Raw genomic sequence first — 16,389 nt, forward strand, 5'->3', positions numbered from 1 at the left:
GCAGGGCAGATGTGGATAGGAGGTACTCACTTCCCTGTTCTAGGGAGTGACTATGACAGAAGCATTCTAAGCTCTTGTCTAATTGCTTACTAAGAGTGAGTGTGCAGTCCCCCAGAATGCCCAGATTTTTTTCCAAACAATTTCCATCTAACCCTATCTCCCCCATCTTGTACTTGTCTGATTTGAGTTTTTATGTCCAATGCTTTACATTTCTTTATCCCTTTAGGTAGAATTCATCTTACAAATTCAGGACAGTTTTTTATTTAATTTAGTTCTTTATTAAGATCTTTTGGATCCTGATCATCATCCAGGCTTCCTAACTAACTTTCCAGGCTGTGTGTCATCCACAAATGTGACCACCGTTCCATCTATATCTTTATCCAGTTCTTAGATAAAAGTCTTAAATATCACAAAGCCAACAACAGATCTCTGGGATCTTCCTCCAGAGACCTCCTGTAGGATGACAGTGAATTGGGCTGTTTAGATAGTTTTGAATCTTTCTACCTTTCTTCTCATCTAATACAGATCTCTCAGTCTCCTCCTGAAGCATAGTGGGTAGGACTGTATCAAAAACTTCCTAGGGAAGCTATAAACCATCAATTTGTTTAATAATTCTGTCCAAAAAAGGAAATAATTTGATGCGGCTGTGCTAGCGCTTTTGTAATCATTAAAGAAATTTAATCAATGATCCATTTTAGAATTTTTCCCAGGAATCAGTCAAGCTCGTGAGCCTGTAGTTTGCAGACTTTGTTCTCTTATTTTGAAGGCATTCACCTTTCTCTAATCTTGTGGTACCTTGCCCTTTTCTATGATTTTTCAGATATCATTGACTAGCTCAGCAGTGCCATCTACCAGTTCTTGTAACATCTGAGCTCTCTTACTCCCTGCTTACTTATCTTGGGAATTGGCTTCCTGTTGTTTTTTTGTTGTTCCTTCATTTCCAGTGCAAAGATCATCTTTCCTGAGAAATCAGAAACAATGTAAAAGTTGAGCAACTCTCTTCTCTCTGAAGTCAGATTATCATTGTCTCATTCGCTTCAAAGACCATTTTTTTTTCCAGTATAATTTTAGAAGCCCAACTTCCCCACCATCCGTGGCCCATTTTGAGCTTTTGTTTCCAGATTTTCTTTTTCCAGGATCATGTCATCTACTTAAATATTTTTTCTCTTGTTACCTGGCTTTGCCTTTATCCTTCTTGTTACCTTCTTAAATCTAAGTTGGCTAGAGAGTGCCCTGTGCATCCACATCAACCTCTTTAAACAGATTTCTTCCATTTACCTCCTCTTTATCATTTTTCTTCTCCCCTGGGCTCTGACTCTTGAAGCATTTTACTCCATGGGATCCTACCTTTATTTCCTTTGAGCCTTTTGAAATAGACTTCTCTCCGATCTAGGGTGTTTGTCAGATTGTTGACTTTCCTCTTGTCACTAGCACTGGGATGCAGTGGTCACTCCTCGGGGTTCTCAGCAGTGCTATCCCAGTGATCAGCTTCTTGTAAGATACAGAACAGACTTTCCTCTTGTTTTTTTTTTTTTTTTCCCCTTTTTGAGGCTGGGGTTAAGTGACTTGCCCAGGGTCACACAGCTAGGAAGTGTTAAGTGTCTGAGACCAGATTTGAACTCGGGTCCTCCTGAATTCAAGGCTGGTGCTCTATCCACTGCGCCACCTAGCTGCCCCTTCATTTTGGTTTTTGAAGTGGAAGTGATCATTGAAGGCCCATGGGTAGGATGTTAGCTGCTCCTCTTTTGCTAAAGAAATTGAAGGGGGCTTTCGTTCCATTGGCATAGTCTTTGGGGGTCAGTGTGACCTTGGAGAAGCCTCTGATTGGAGTATTAGTGACAGAGCTATGGGGCACAGGAGTATGCCGCCTTCTTCCTTCCTTATGTCCCCAGAGCGAGCTCAGCTTTCCCTGAGGAGCTTTGTAGGCTGTTGTGTCCTCGAGGTGGTTCAGGATTTTGGTAAAGCAAGAACCTGAAAGAGGCTTAGAGAGCTTAGGGTAGAGGGATTTTGTAGGATCTGGATGAGGGTTTCACTGCATTCAATCCACCACCTGGATTGGTCCAGGCCAGGACTGCCCACTTGGGGATGACATCTTCATCTGATTAGAGTAAGGGGAAGGGGAGTAAGAGGAAGAGACATTGGACGGGGTCTGGAGATGAAGGCCGGCTGTCAGGGGCACCTTCTCAAGAAGGGGGGGAGAGCCTGCCAGCCAGAGACAGGGAGGGGTGATCCAGGTGGGCAATGTGGGGTGCAGGGACCCCCAGGGACAGAAGCTGCTCAGGGGGGCAGGAGCAAGGAGCCCCTCCTCCTTTCTTCTTCCTCTGTTGCTTCCCTTGCAGCCCAAGATTCAAGGGAGCTTGGAATGGAGAATAAGAAGTAAGGAAAAGGGGGAGAAGGGGAGGGGCAGCTCCTAAATTTGGGAATCTGGTGTCTTTTTACAGATCTGGAAGAGACGAGACAGCGATGAGACCAACCAGCAGGGGGCGTGAGGGGCCTCCAGCCGGCTGCCCCCTTCAGCCTCCTTGGCGATCCCATCTTCATTCTGGCCTCCTGAGGCTGGTGCCCAGCGCAGATGTAATTTATTTCTTACCACTTACCTCTGGGACCTGAGCGAGAGTGGTAGTTGTGCCCCACCCACTTCCTGTCCCAGGAGTGGCCTGGGCGCCCCCCCTTTTTAATAGTCTGTGTTCTGAAGCAGATTAAAGGAATGCTGTTTTTATGCCTGACCTGCCAGTGACCCTTCCTTCCTTTTCCTCTTGTCCATCCTGCCCACTGTGGGTCACCCACCTTGTGGTTCTTCCCCATTGGCGCCCAGTCCTCTCCCTTTGTATGGAGTCTGGTGGAGTGGGCAGCCTTCTGGCCTCGGGGTCCTGCAGACCTGCCACTGACCCCACTGGCCCTGGAGCCTGCCGAAAACACTTGGCCCCCGGGCACCCAGCACCTCCCCAAGCCAGCTTCCGGGGTGAAGGAAATTGCCCCACTCGGAGGTGAAATCAGGTCTGGACTCCAAGGGCCAGCCCTTGACCAGCCGAGTCCTCTTAACCACCAGCTTACTATCTAATAAAAAGAGCCATTTTCTCAAATTTTTTCTTAGGTTTGTAGGAGGAGTGGAGATATCGCAGCCCTGGCTTTACATCCACTCCTCCCTTCTGGACTTGTGCTTAGTCATACGGTCCTGGAGCTTGAGGGACATCTTGAAGCCTGAAGGTCCCTTCTGGCCAGCGGGCGTCTGACCGAGTCAGGACGGAGTCTCAGTGCTTCCCTTTGGGGGAGGGCTTTTCCTCTGGGAAAGTTCTGCTGAGCCAACTCATCAAACATTTATGCGTCAGATGCTAGAAACACAAATGTTCCCAAAGCATCCCAGTCCCTTTCTCAAGGAGTATCCATTTTAATAGGGGAGATGTGCTAAGTAATGGGGGATGTGCCATGTGTAGGGAGGGCAAAGGAGGGAAATCTGAACGGGAAGTCATCGTGAGCTGGGGGAGTGGGAGAATCCTCCTGAGAGGAGGAGGAGGATTGAACAAACCTACAGGATGCAGGAGACTGAGAGGCAGAGCACAGCCGCCTGCTCTGGACCCAAACCTGCTTCTAGGTTTGGCCTCGGGAACCCACAGAATACGGCACGTTCTCTTGTTTTCCCAACAGGCTTTCTGAAGGCTGACAGCCACGGTCATGCTGAGCACGACTTCCCGCCCTCCCCCCCCCGGTCTGAGTGCTAGAAACCGTCCACAGCCATGGACAGGAGACCTTTTATAACTGATCTTCCCCGTGTGGGGTTTGGGCCAAGCCCTGGAGTGCTCATGGGACTCCTCCAAGAGACAGACCCTGTCACGTTCCAGGGCTCGGTGCCACCAGTCTGATGTTAGTGGCATCTGGCGGGCCTTAGCCTCCATTGACAATCTCTCTTCAGCATTAGTGTGGTCTGGATGTCCTCCATGTCCATGGCACTCTAATAGGAAATCATTTTCCTGATTCTTGCTATTTATTTATTTATTTTTTTTCTGAGGCTGGGGTTAAGTGACTTGCCCAGGGTCACACAGCTAGGAAGTGTTAAGTGTCTGAGACCAGATTTGAACTGGGATCCTCCTGAATTCAAGGCTGGTGCTCTATCCACTGCGCCACCTTGCTGCCCCTGATTCTTGCTTTTTAAATATAGTTTGAAATGGGGTCATCCTTTTTTCATTTTTTCCCTTGAAATTCTTGACCTTTGGTTTTGTTAGATGAATTTTTTTCCTAGCCTTATACATTTTCCTTTAGAATTTTGTTACATTAAGGTAGTAGTGTCGTTTTAATATCTCAAGTCCTAACTATGAACATTATCTCGTTATTTAGACCTGGGTTTTTTATTGTTATTAGGATTTTGGTTGTGTCCTGGCACATGACTCATTTTTTATGGCATAGTTGTTTTGAATGAAATTTCTTTCCCTGTTGAGACTTTTGACAGCCCTCAGAGGTGTGGGTAGTGTAAATATTATCCTCATTTTCAGAGGAAACAGACCTGGTCTGGTGCCTTGTCTGATAGAACTAGCAGGTGGCCGAGCAGGTGCTCAGAGTCAGGTCTTCTGCCAGACTGTACATCAGGATGCTTTCCATGGTGTCTTCATGGCCTGGGGAGGGAAAATTAAACCATTCATGCTTATACCTATGTTTATAAATATATTTTATCACATAAACATATAACAACACCTTAAACTTTCTAGAGCCAGGCTCTTAAATTATAAACAAATAGGTTTTCTTTCCTAGATACACACATTGTGACAATGGGGACCTGTATCCTGAAAAAAAACTGTTCTTCTATTTGAATAGCTGAATGGCAAGGGGTGCTTTGCCTCAGAAGGCAAAAATAGGACTAACCAGGAGTGGACAAGGGGCAAATTTAGTTATGAAGTCAGGAAAAACCTCCTACAAATTAATGGATTGTGTTGGGGGGGCCAAGGCTCACTAGTGTCTTCAAGCAAAGATTAGGTGACCATTTGTGGGATGTATTGTAGAGGGTCCTAGTTCTTTCTTGGATTGACCTAGATGGCCGCTGAACTGCCTTTCAGTTCTGACATCCTGTGTGTCAGCTTCTTAGCTAAAGGCTGGAGGAAAATTGGGTAGTCCATCCAGATTTAGTTCAATGAGAACCTTACCTTGATAAATTCTCGGTGAATACTATTTAGCTTGATTCAGTTATTGTGAAAGACAGTTGGTTCTCTTTCACAGAAAAGAGGTATCGGGGCTGAAAGTTACAAATGGCCCTATTAAGTTTGCCTAGGAGCTGGTAACTGCTTTTCCAAGGGTGGGCCAGTTCCTCCTCTCCTGAACTCCAAGGAGGGTCAGATACCTCTTGCTGGGGATAATCCTCGAGGGCTGCTTGTTGGGTATGGATTGGATTGGATTCTGGGTAAGTTGTCATGGTAACAGAGATACAGCCCCCAGATTCTTTGTCTAACCTTTGTCACCTAGGAGATAGAATCCCTGGCATCAAAATCAGTTTCCATGGAAGGATTTAAGGGATAGTAATCAAGTTGGGCCTGATTTTTGCCAGAGAAAATAGCCTCCAAAAGAAGGTGAGAATGGGCTTGGCTAAGGTGGCCATTTCTAGGCCCTTTGCTCTAGGGACTGAGGTTACAGAGCCAGAATGAAAAGCAGCTCTCGCCCTCAGAGCTTTAAGTTCTGTTCCTGTGGGAGTAGGGATGGACAAAACATGTTCACAAGTTAGTACAAATCTTTTGGGAATAACAATCCTTTCAAAAGGGAGAGTGTTTATACCTGGGGAGGGGCAGAAGGGAAAACTGGGAAAGACCTAATCTTTGTCTCATTTTGCCCCGGGGGAATAGGGGTAGACAAAACATGTCCACAAGCAAGTATATACAAATAATTTGGGAATAATAAAATCATTTCAAAAGGGAGTGTTTATATCTTGGGGGGAAAGGGAAAACTGGGAAAGACTTTATCTTTGATTCATTCTGCCCTTGTGGGAATAAGGGTGGACAAAAATGTCCACAAGTTTCTACAAATCATTTCAAAGGGGAGAGAGTGTTTATACCTGGAGGGGAAGGGAAAACTGGGAAAGACCTGACCTTTGTCTCATTTGTGAGGCACAAGAAAGAAAGGCAGGCAATTCTTGACAATTCTTGACATGGAGGAGACCCTCAGACTACCAGAACCTGGATATGGGTTGTTTTGTACTTCGGACAGTTGGCAAGCCAGTTTGACAGTCTTTTTTTTTTTTTTTTTTTTTTTTTTTAGAATTCTTTTTTCCACAGTATATATGCATGAGTAATTTTTTTTTATAATATCCCTTGTATTCATTTTTCCAAATTATCCCCTCCCTCCCACCATTCCCTCCCCCCGATGACAGGCAATCCCATACATTTTACATGTGTTACAATAAAACCTAGATACAATATAGGTGTGTAAATACCATTTTCTTGTTGCACATTAAGTATTAGGTTCCGAAGGTATAAGTAACCTGGGTAGATAGACAGTAATGCTAACAATTTACATTCACTTCCCAGTGTTCCTTCTCTGGGTATAGTTATTTCTGTCCATCATTGATCAACTGGAAGTGAGTTGGATCTTCTTTATGTTGAAGATTTCCACTTCCATCAGAATACATCCTCATACAGTATTGTTGTTGAAGTGTATAGTGATCTTCTGGTTCTGCTCATTTCACTCAGCATCAGTTGGTTTAAGTCTCTCCAAGCCTCTCTGTATTCCTCCTGCTGGTCATTTCCTACAGAGCAACAATATTCCACAACCTTCATATACCACAATTTACCCAACCATTCTCCAATTGATGGACATCCATTCATCTTCCAATTTCTAGCTACAACAAAAAGAGCTGCCACAAACATTTTGGCACATACAGGTCCCTTTCCCTTCTTTAGTAATTCTTTGGGATATAAGCCCAGTAGTAGTACTGCTGGATCAAAGGGTATGCATATTTTGATAACTTTTGGGGCATAGTTCCAGATTGCTCTCCAGAATGGTTGGATTCTTTCACAACTCCACCAACAATGCATCAGTGTCCCAGTTTTCCCACATCCCCTCCAACATTCATCCTTATTTGTTTCTGTCATCTTAGCCAATCTGACAGGTGTGTAGTGGTATCTCAGAGTTGTCTTAATTTGCATTTCTCTGATCAGTAGTGATTTGGAACACTCATATGAGTGGATATAGTTTCAATTTCATCATCTGAGAATTGTCTGTTCATATCCTTTGACCATTTATCAATTGGAGAATGGTTTGGTTTCTTATAAATTAGGGTCAGTTCTCTATATATTTTGGAAATGAGGCCTTTGTCAGAACCTTTACCAGTTTGACAGTCTTGAGGAGATGAATGTAATATGAGTCTCGAAAGGATGTCACATTTTAAGTGAGAGTTTAATTGACATCATCAGAAGAAATATCAGTCATGTTCAGCTCTTTGTGACCCCATTAGGAGTTTTATTGGCAAAGATACAGAGGGCTTTGCCATTTCCTCAGCTTATTGGACAGATGAAGAACCTGAGGTTCCAGAGTCACACAGCTGTCTGAGGCTGGGTTTGATCTTGGAGTCTCTCCATTCCACCTCCTAAGCTGTCCTGAAGAAATCCAGGGGACAAATTGGACTGAGGAAGGTGTTGACTCTGGATCAGTGATGTGATAAGTGGATAGATAACCAAGGCCCTGGTCCCGGGAGTGTAAACCTCAGGGGTTTCTCCACCTTCATGTCAGTCCCTGAGCTCAGTATGAAGGGCATGGATGCAGACTTCTGGCTTGAGGCAGGACAGTCCATTCTGTGGTTTAGTTTGCTCCTTGAAATGCTGAGAAAAGCTCTTGACGATTGTAAATAAAGTTACTTGGGGTCAATCTGAAGCATCATGGGACAGTAGTAAAAGAAATCCTTGTGGTCAGACAGGGAGAAGGCTTAAATATGGTCCACATGAAATTGCTTGCCTTCTCAAGGATGGGGGAGGGGAATGAAGGGGGGAGAGAATTTGGAATGGAATTTTAAAAATGTTAATTGTTTTTACATGTAATTTAAAAACTACAATATAAAAATTTTCATTAAAAAGGAACTATAAATACATTTCTGATGTTTTGCAAACTTACACATGTATAATCTACATCAAATTGCCTTCTCAAGGAAGAGAAAGAATTTGGAACTCTAAAAAAAAAAGGTCAAAATTTTTCATATGTAATTGAGAAAAAAATAAAACGTAAAAAACCCTACATTTCCATTGATCATTTTTGATTTTACTGATGTTTCCCATTGTATCCTTCCTCTGATAAAGAGACTTCCTATATATTAAATAGTAAAGAAAAAAACCTAATCAGCTCATTGAAAAACTTTATTCGGTGTAGCTTTCCACACTGATAACCTCCCATTTCTTCAAAGGGAGACAAGAAACTTTCTTTTTATCTCTTTTTTAATCCCACCCTTTCCACAGTAAGGGCAGAGCACCCCAGACTGGAGACCTTCCCTCGCAGCTCCGGCCTCAGCCAGGGTCCCATTCAGTCTTCCCCTATATAGGTACGCCCTTAGGCCCCCTGACACTGCCATCTGTCTTCCATGTTGCTCTTTGGAGCATTCATTGGGACCGTTGGATATCCAGTACTTAAGTTATTTCTCTTTAGAGAGTAGCAGCTCCCTCACTTGTTGGTATTTTCAGTTCTTGGCATGTAGTTAAGTCAATGTTCTTCTACCAAAAACCATTCAGCTAGATAAACCTTTATTATATGCCTGCTGTATGCACAGCTGCTGCTATGTGCTGGGGATAGAACATGGCAAGTACAAGATCCATAAACTATGGCCTGTATTCCTTTTGGCCCTACTTGGAATTTAGGGAGATTGGAGTTCTAAGCAGAATTCATCAAAACAGGATTCAAATTCTGCCTCAGACACTTGCTAGGGTATTTAGCCCCAGATTAATCAGTTAATCTCCCCCGTGCCTCATTTCTTCATCTGTAAAATGCAGGGATTAGACTTGATGGTTTCCAAGGTGCCTTCTAGTTGTGATTGTCTTAATCATAAGCAGAGGTTGTTTGTCCTTCGTTCTCATAAAGGACCATGAAATCAGGGGTGAATGGCAGTGATAAAGGGCTATGTAAGGTCATCTGCCTCACTTTCCCCTCCAGAGCCATCTGAGCCCAGTGGCCAGATATAAATCAGATCGACTGGGAGATAGCCTTCGACCATAAGCATGTCAGGAAAGCAGAAAATTAGAATTCTTCTGATGGAGAAAAAAATCATCTTGGCTCAGTAAGGTCAAGGAAAATTTCATTGAAAATGAAAATGGTCAAGTGAAAATGGTCTTGAAGAGGCAGCTAGGTGGTGTAGTAGAGCACCGGCTCTGAGCTCAGGAGAACCTGAGCTCAAATGTGACCTCAAGACACTCAACACTTCCTAGCTGTGGGACCCTGGGCAAGTCACCTAACTCTAATTGCCTCAGGAAGGGGAGGGGGAAAAAATGGTCTTGAAGAGGGAATGGATTTCAATAGGAGAGACAGGAGGGAAAAGAGCCTTGGAGGACCTTGGGAAAGCCAGGGGCTGAGTGGGAGGGCAGTGAGGAATGGGAAATATCCAGCTTAGCTGGAGATAAGAAGAGGGGGATTGTTTGAAGTAGTTTTAAATAACAAGGGAGTCCAGATTGAATGTCAAGCTAGGATTAATCTGGCAGCAACAAGATATTTTTTACATGGAAAGTTAATGTGGTAGTAATTTGGAAAATAAATCATCGAGGAGAAAATATCCATAAAATATATTTTTTAAAAGTACACAGAAGAAAAAAAGCAATTAGGAGAACATGGAATAGAACCATTTAACCTTGTTAAATGCAATGCACTTTTTGAGCTGTTTTAGTCATATCCAAAAATCTGTGATTCCGTTTAGGGTTTTCTTGGCAGAGATATTGGAGTGGTTTTCCATTTCCTTCTCCAGCTCACTTTATGGAAGAGCATACTGAACTTGTCTAAGCTAGCAGCTGAGGTCAAATTTGAACAGATAATAAAGGGGGGGGGGGTTTGCTCTATTCACTGCCTCACATATGTAATCTAGGTACATGTGTAAGAACAGCAACTGATGCAGTGGATGGAGCACCAGCCTTGAATTCAGGAGCACAGGAGTTCAAATCTGGCCTCAGATACGTAACACTTCCTGGCTGTGTGACCCTGGGCAAGTCACTTAACTCCAATTACCTCAAAAAAAACCCCAAAAACAAAAAAACAAAAACAGCAACTGGACTTGTGGTTGCATTGTGGTACTATTGCCACTACAGGTGGCTACCTTCCTTGCATTTTAAAGTCTTAGTTGCCCCAAGTCTTGGGAGTTTGAGTGACTTACCCAGGACCACACAGCCCCAGTATATCTGCAATGGGACTTGAATTCTAGTCTTCAGGGCTCTTAAGCCAGCTCTATCCACCTTTCTTAGCCACATAGTGTTTAATGTATATGTTTTTTTAAAAGCCCCAGGTTCTAGTTAAGAAAAGTTGAAAGTTAAAGAATTCTCTTTCTTATTCTTGTTTTGGTATATTAAAATGTTTGTGGCTGTTGCCAAGTTTTCAGAAAAGAAAAAAAGAAAAAGAATTAATTATAGTGTCTGGCATGGTGGGGACAGGTGGGGGGTGGTAAACCAGTTAGGAGACTATTTTGGTTATTTTGACAGGTGACAATGAAATCCTGGGCTAGGTTGTTGTCAGAAGAGACAGATGTAAGAAATATATTTTTAAAAATTTTGATAATAGCTTTTTATTTTGAAAATATATGCAAAGATAGTTTTAAATATTCACCCTTGCAAAATCTTGTGTTCCAAATTTTTCTCCTCCCTTCTCCCATCCCTCCCCTAGACAGTAAGTAATCCAATATATGTTAAACATGTGCAATTCTTCTAAACATATTTCCATATTTATCATGCTGCATTAAGAAAAATCATCAAAAAGGAAAAAAATGAGAAAGCAAACAAAAAGCAAGCAAATAACAAAAAAGGTGAAAATTCTATGTTGTGATCCATATTCCATTCCCATAGTTCTCTCTCTGGATGCAGATGGCTCTCTCCATCACAAGGAATTGGTCTGAAACACCTCATTGTTGAAAAGAGCCACGTCAGACATAAGAAATATTGAGGAGCCAGAATCTCCAGGACTCGACAACTGATTAGGTGAAGGAGAAGGCAGAGTCAGCTTATATTCTTATCTAGGACAAAGTAGTCTGGCTGGCCGAGGACACTGCCCTGCAACAATCTAAATCTTAGTTATCTCCTTTTCCTAGAAACTCTCTGTAGGGAGGACAGAGGTTTTCTGGCCTCCTGGGTCCCCTTCTCCCACCTCTTCCCTACTCTGCCCTGGTACTTTGGGAGTCTGCTCCCTTCTGATCCTAACCTCTCCCTCCTAACTTCCTTCTGCTACAGGATCCCCCTATACAGCTGTTGGGGCTTTGCCTCAATTTTCCTTTACAAGTCCTCGATGTGTCCACTTGACCGGGATATTCCCACCTACCCAAATTTCTGGCAGTTGTGGTGTTTCTTTTTATGAAGGCCTTCTGTTTCAGTTTCTACCCAGGGTGGAGGGCAAGGAGTGCAAGGGTGGAAGATCCAGTCTGCTAGAGGTAGCTCAGGGAGGGGTATTGGGACAAAAAAAATAGAACTAAGAATTGGGAGGACATGGAACCTCAACTATCCACAACAAGAATGAATGAACCAAAATCCATTTATGAAGCACACACCAAGTCTCAGGAGCTTTGGCTAAGCACTCAGGATGTAAAAAACAAGGGCAAAACCAGCCCCTGAAAGGGGGCTCCAAGAAACTTCCATTCTAAAAGGGGGAGACGACCCATCTAGGGTGGAGATGGCTGGGGAGGAGTGCTTTGATTTACAGTTACTGACAGTGAATCCAGCCTTGGGCAATACTTGTGAGATGAGGATTGAACCACTTCCATGTAATTGGAAGGGTCCTAGAATCAGCTGAACCTGTCCCATGTTTTTGTTACATTTTCAGTGTATTTACACCTTGGAAAATAGACAAATGTTACAAAGTAGGGCTTGATTTATTATTAGATCTAAAAAAGTGATGGAGAAAAGCCTTGTATGAACATTTCTTTTTCTGGAGAGCTGATTGTTAAATATTTACTATCACACCTTGCAAATAAAACATTTTCTATTAATGTTTCAATGAAAGTCTGATGCAAAGGAAGTAATGTTACAAGAGGCAGTTACTTCCATATGAACAATGTTTCAAAATTGAGATTAAACTGGGTCTTTACAAAGATCTGAGTCCTTTATCAGACTTGAGAGTGCTGGGTCTAGTCTGGTCTTTAGCTCAAACATGAATGTGGTTTTTTTGTTGGTAACGGTGGGGAAGGTGTTAGTGGGCTCTGCCTCCAGGAGGTATCAGAAGCAACTGCTGTTTCTCCGTTGCCCCTCACTCCCTTAGCCCAGACTAAGTGCCAAGGAAAAAGGGGCTAGGTTAAGTATGGGAGAAGGGGAGAGTGGACAGGAGTTGGGGAACTCAGCGTCCTCGCCCTGCTGCTGGATGGGACATCATAGATAGCCTGCAAGTGCTTCCTCTCTCAGGACTCAGTGTCTTGGGGGATGATAAGATGCCTCTTCCTGCCCGCTGCCCATATCTCCAAAACCTGGAGATTTAGGTCAAAGTGAGAGGGATGTGCCTCGAGATCTGGAACAGCTTCTTCTTTGCCCCTTTCTCCTACTCCATTCTAATCCTTGGCCAATCCACTGCCTATGCCAGGCCTGCCTCCCTTCACCTCAAGGGACAGCTCCCAATTATAGGGGTTTTTCCCTTCAAGTTTTAATTTAACTTCATTAATAAGTTAATATCACATTCATTCCCATGCCCTGAGTTTTGATTTATTCCCTTCCTTTGGGGACATCCTAACTTTTGAGCAGTTTCTTCCTGTGACTTGGGAACAGTTTGTCCCATTGCATCATCTTGGGAGCTCCTAGAACGGATTTCATGCCAGGTTCTGTGAAGTGCTTTGGGGAGCCTCGCTGACTAGAGAAGCTCAATGGTCCCCATCTAAACCAGTCCCTGCCCCAGGAACACAGCTTTCGGGGGGGGGCAGTTTCTCAGAATCCAACCTTGCTACTGAGCCAGCTCTACCACTGCATCACAAGAAAGGAATACTTTGTTTCTCTAATGGGGCAACTTTTTTTTTTCTTTTTTCTATCTTAAGTTTATTTTTAATACACATTGTTTTATGAATCATGTTGAGCGAGAAAAATCGACAAAAGGGAAAAACCATGGGAGAGGAAAAAAACAGAAAAAAAAGTGAACAGAGCATGGGTTGATTTACTTTTTTTTTTTTTTTTTTTTTTTTCTGGATGCAGAGGGCATTTTCCATCCAATATATTGGGATTGTTTTAGATCACTGAACCACTGGGAAGAACCAGATCTTCCATAGTTGATCATCGCATATTCTTGCTGTTATTGTGTACAGTGTATTCCTGGTTCTGTCGCTTCCCTCAGCATCGTTCATGTAAAGCTTTCCGGGCCTTTCTAAAATCAGTTTGTTCATTGTTTCTTATAGAACAGTAATATACCTTCATGTACCACAGCTTGCGCAGCCATTCCCCAATGGATGGGCATCCGCTCCTTTTCCCATTCTTTGCTATCACAAAAAGACCTGCTACAAACATTTTTCCACATGTGGGTCCTTTTCTCTCCTTTGTGATTTCCTTAGGATACAGACCCAGTCGAGACACTGCTGGGTCAAAGGGTGGGCAGAGTTTTGTAGCCCTTTGGGCATAGTTCTAAACTGCTCTCCAGAATGGTTGGATCATTTCACAATTCCACCAACAATGCATCAGTGTTCCAGATGTACCCACATCCCCTCCAAATGTTTAATCATTATCTTTTCAATTTTTTAATTCTTAGTGGTTCTGATTCTGCCTGTTTTTGATAGTTTGGGCTCATTGACATTTTTGATAGTTTGGGCTCATTGACAGCTGTTTTGGAACTGGACTGGGAAGCCTGCACCCCTTGACTTACATGACTTTGCAGGCTTCTCAAAGTAATAATAACAGCTAGGGTTTCTATAGCACTGGGTTTTATAAAATTCTTAACGTGCTGTTCCTTTTTATCTTCCCAACAATTCTGGGAGATAGGAGCTATTGTTATCTCCATTGTAAGATGAGAAAACTATTATTCAAAAATTATGTATTTGTTATATAAATATAAATGTTTTATATTTGTATATTTATAAATGTTATCCCTTTTTATCTTCACAACAATTCTGGGAGATAGGAGCTATAGTTATCTCCATTTTTTTTTTTTTAGTTATCTCCTTTTTAAGATGAGGAAACTATTATTCAAAAATTATATACTTATGTAAATATAAACGTTTTACATTTAGTATTTATATTTATATATTTACATATGCTATCCCTTTTTATCTTCACAATACTTTTGGGAGATGAGCATTATTATTATCTTCATTTCAAGATGAGGAAACTATTATTATAAGGAAGCTATTATTTCCATTTTACAGATTAAGAAACTGAGGCTAGAATAGATTAAGTTAAGCCCAGAGCACCTAACTAGTAAGTGTCTCAGGCAGGAATTAAACCTTTTTTCCTGATTCCAAGTTCAATGCTCTCTGCTCAATGCCTGGATCAAGTGAAGAGCTCTCCATTTTAACATGGAAAGGCACCTACTTATATGTTGAATTGGGAATGGTGGGGGACTACACCCCATCCTTGATCCCTGCAGCCCTGCCTTCTGCATCAATGCAGGTCTTGCCTGCAGATAATGTGATCAATGCAATGTCACTCTTGGGCACTGACCCCAATGCAGCCACTGAGCTGCATTCTGCCATCTTTGCTTTCTGCTCTTTCTTTCCCTTAAGATCTGAAATGGGGGCCGGGCCCTCCACTCTGGCAGTCAGTGCTGACATGCAAGAGGGTTTGCCATCTTGTCTTTGCTGGCTGTGTGACATTGAGCAAGTCACTTCCCTCTGTGGGTCTGGGGGAGCTGTGTATGTGTGTGGGACCTATCATTTAAAGTGCATGGGACTTGGTTACATTGACAGAATCTCAGAGTCAAAGGATCTCTTCATTCTCACCCCATTTATCCAGTCAGTGACCAAATCTTGTTATTTCTATTTTCACAGAGCCTCTCAGATAATAGCTAGTATTTTTGTAGTAGGCATTATACTAAGTGCCTTCCAACTGTCATCTCATTTGACTGTCCTGACAACCCTAAGAGAGAAGTGTTATTATCCCCATTTGACAGATGAGGAAACTGAGGCAAGGAGAGATCAAGGGATTTGACTGAGATCACAAAGCTAGGATGGTTTGGGGCTGGATTTCAACTCATGTTTTCTGGACTCTGGACGCTGATGTTCTCTCTGATGCACCATTTAGTGGTCTCACGTAGCCATATTTTCTCTGCTCACTGAAATCTGATTATAATCTCATCTCCTCCTGGCTCAATAAGCTCCAGGGGTTTCTGACTATTTCCCAGATCTAATAATTAACTCCTCTGACGTTTAAAGCCTGTCCCAGCTTGCTTTGCAGCTTTCTCATGCTTACTCCCTCCTGAGAACTTGATGCACTAGTCATACTCGTTTGATTGAATTCAGGACCATCCAGAAGAAGGATCCCTCCTTGACAGACAACACACTACAATGGTCATCCAACTTTTGCTGAAAGACCTTCAGTGAGAGGAAAACCCTTATTTGTCCTCCCCAGGCAGTCCTTTCCACTTTGGGACAATGTTCTCATTCTCTTAAACCTAAATCTTCATCTTCATCTTCAATTCTCCCCCCTTCCTCTCCATTCTGGTCTTTGGGATTCCTCTCCCGAGAGACCCCCCATGACCCAAAGTTATCACATCCCTTCCCTTCTCCCAACTCAACTCCTTCATTGGCTCTTGGGGACATGAGCTGAAGCTCCTTCTTCATCTGGAGAAGGATGCTCTCCAAGCTTATTCAGGCCCTTTTAAACTCTGAAGGTATAAGCTCAGCCTCCCTCAGTGCTGGCCCGTTTGGGTATGTCCTTTCAACAATGGCAGGATCAAGTGAGCCTGGACACAACTTTATTGCCTGCTCCCCTAGGATGGTATAGGACCGATAAATCCTTATCTCAGTGAAGAACACCAATCACACCGCCAGCTTTCATTTCTGGTGAATGGTGGCCATTGGCCTGTTGGTGCAAAAGCCTTAAAGTTGTTATAATTGGCCGCTCTTGTTGTCCAAAATCAGGGGGAGGAGATCCCAAGCTTGGCTGACACCCACAACTATCATACTCTCATAGCTTCAGAGCTAGAAGAGACTTTTGTGAGCATTGAATCCAACCCTCTAGTTTTTTTTCCTTATTAGCTCATTTCTAAATGATATGTGTATTTTTGTTGTTCATTTGGAGGTTCCTTAACAGAGATACTGGGGCGGTTTGACATATCTTTTCCAGC

The 16,389-nt window shown here is 42.9% G+C and overlaps 1 protein-coding gene and 1 long non-coding RNA gene across 2 annotated transcripts in view; one reads left to right on the top strand and one right to left on the bottom strand.

The window, feature by feature from the left end:
• USP39 (ubiquitin specific peptidase 39) overlaps nt 1-2,726 on the top strand; it is a 33,421-nt gene extending 30,695 nt beyond the window's left edge. The window contains exon 13 of the mRNA XM_074285646.1: nt 2,442-2,726. Coding sequence (XP_074141747.1) covers nt 2,442-2,489 — 48 coding nt within the window. The 3' untranslated portion in view covers nt 2,490-2,726. The remainder of the gene's footprint in view (nt 1-2,441) is intronic.
• On the bottom strand, nt 714-5,221 carry LOC141554089 (uncharacterized). Its single transcript, XR_012485777.1, has 3 exons — nt 5,133-5,221; nt 4,499-4,607; nt 714-961 (listed from the first exon to the last, which is right to left on the bottom strand). It is a non-coding gene; the product is annotated as an uncharacterized LOC141554089 (long non-coding RNA).
• Between the last annotated feature and the right edge of the window lie 11,168 nt (nt 5,222-16,389).

This window comes from Sminthopsis crassicaudata, chromosome 2, assembly GCF_048593235.1.
Source record: "Sminthopsis crassicaudata isolate SCR6 chromosome 2, ASM4859323v1, whole genome shotgun sequence".
Taxonomy (NCBI): domain Eukaryota; kingdom Metazoa; phylum Chordata; class Mammalia; order Dasyuromorphia; family Dasyuridae; genus Sminthopsis; species Sminthopsis crassicaudata.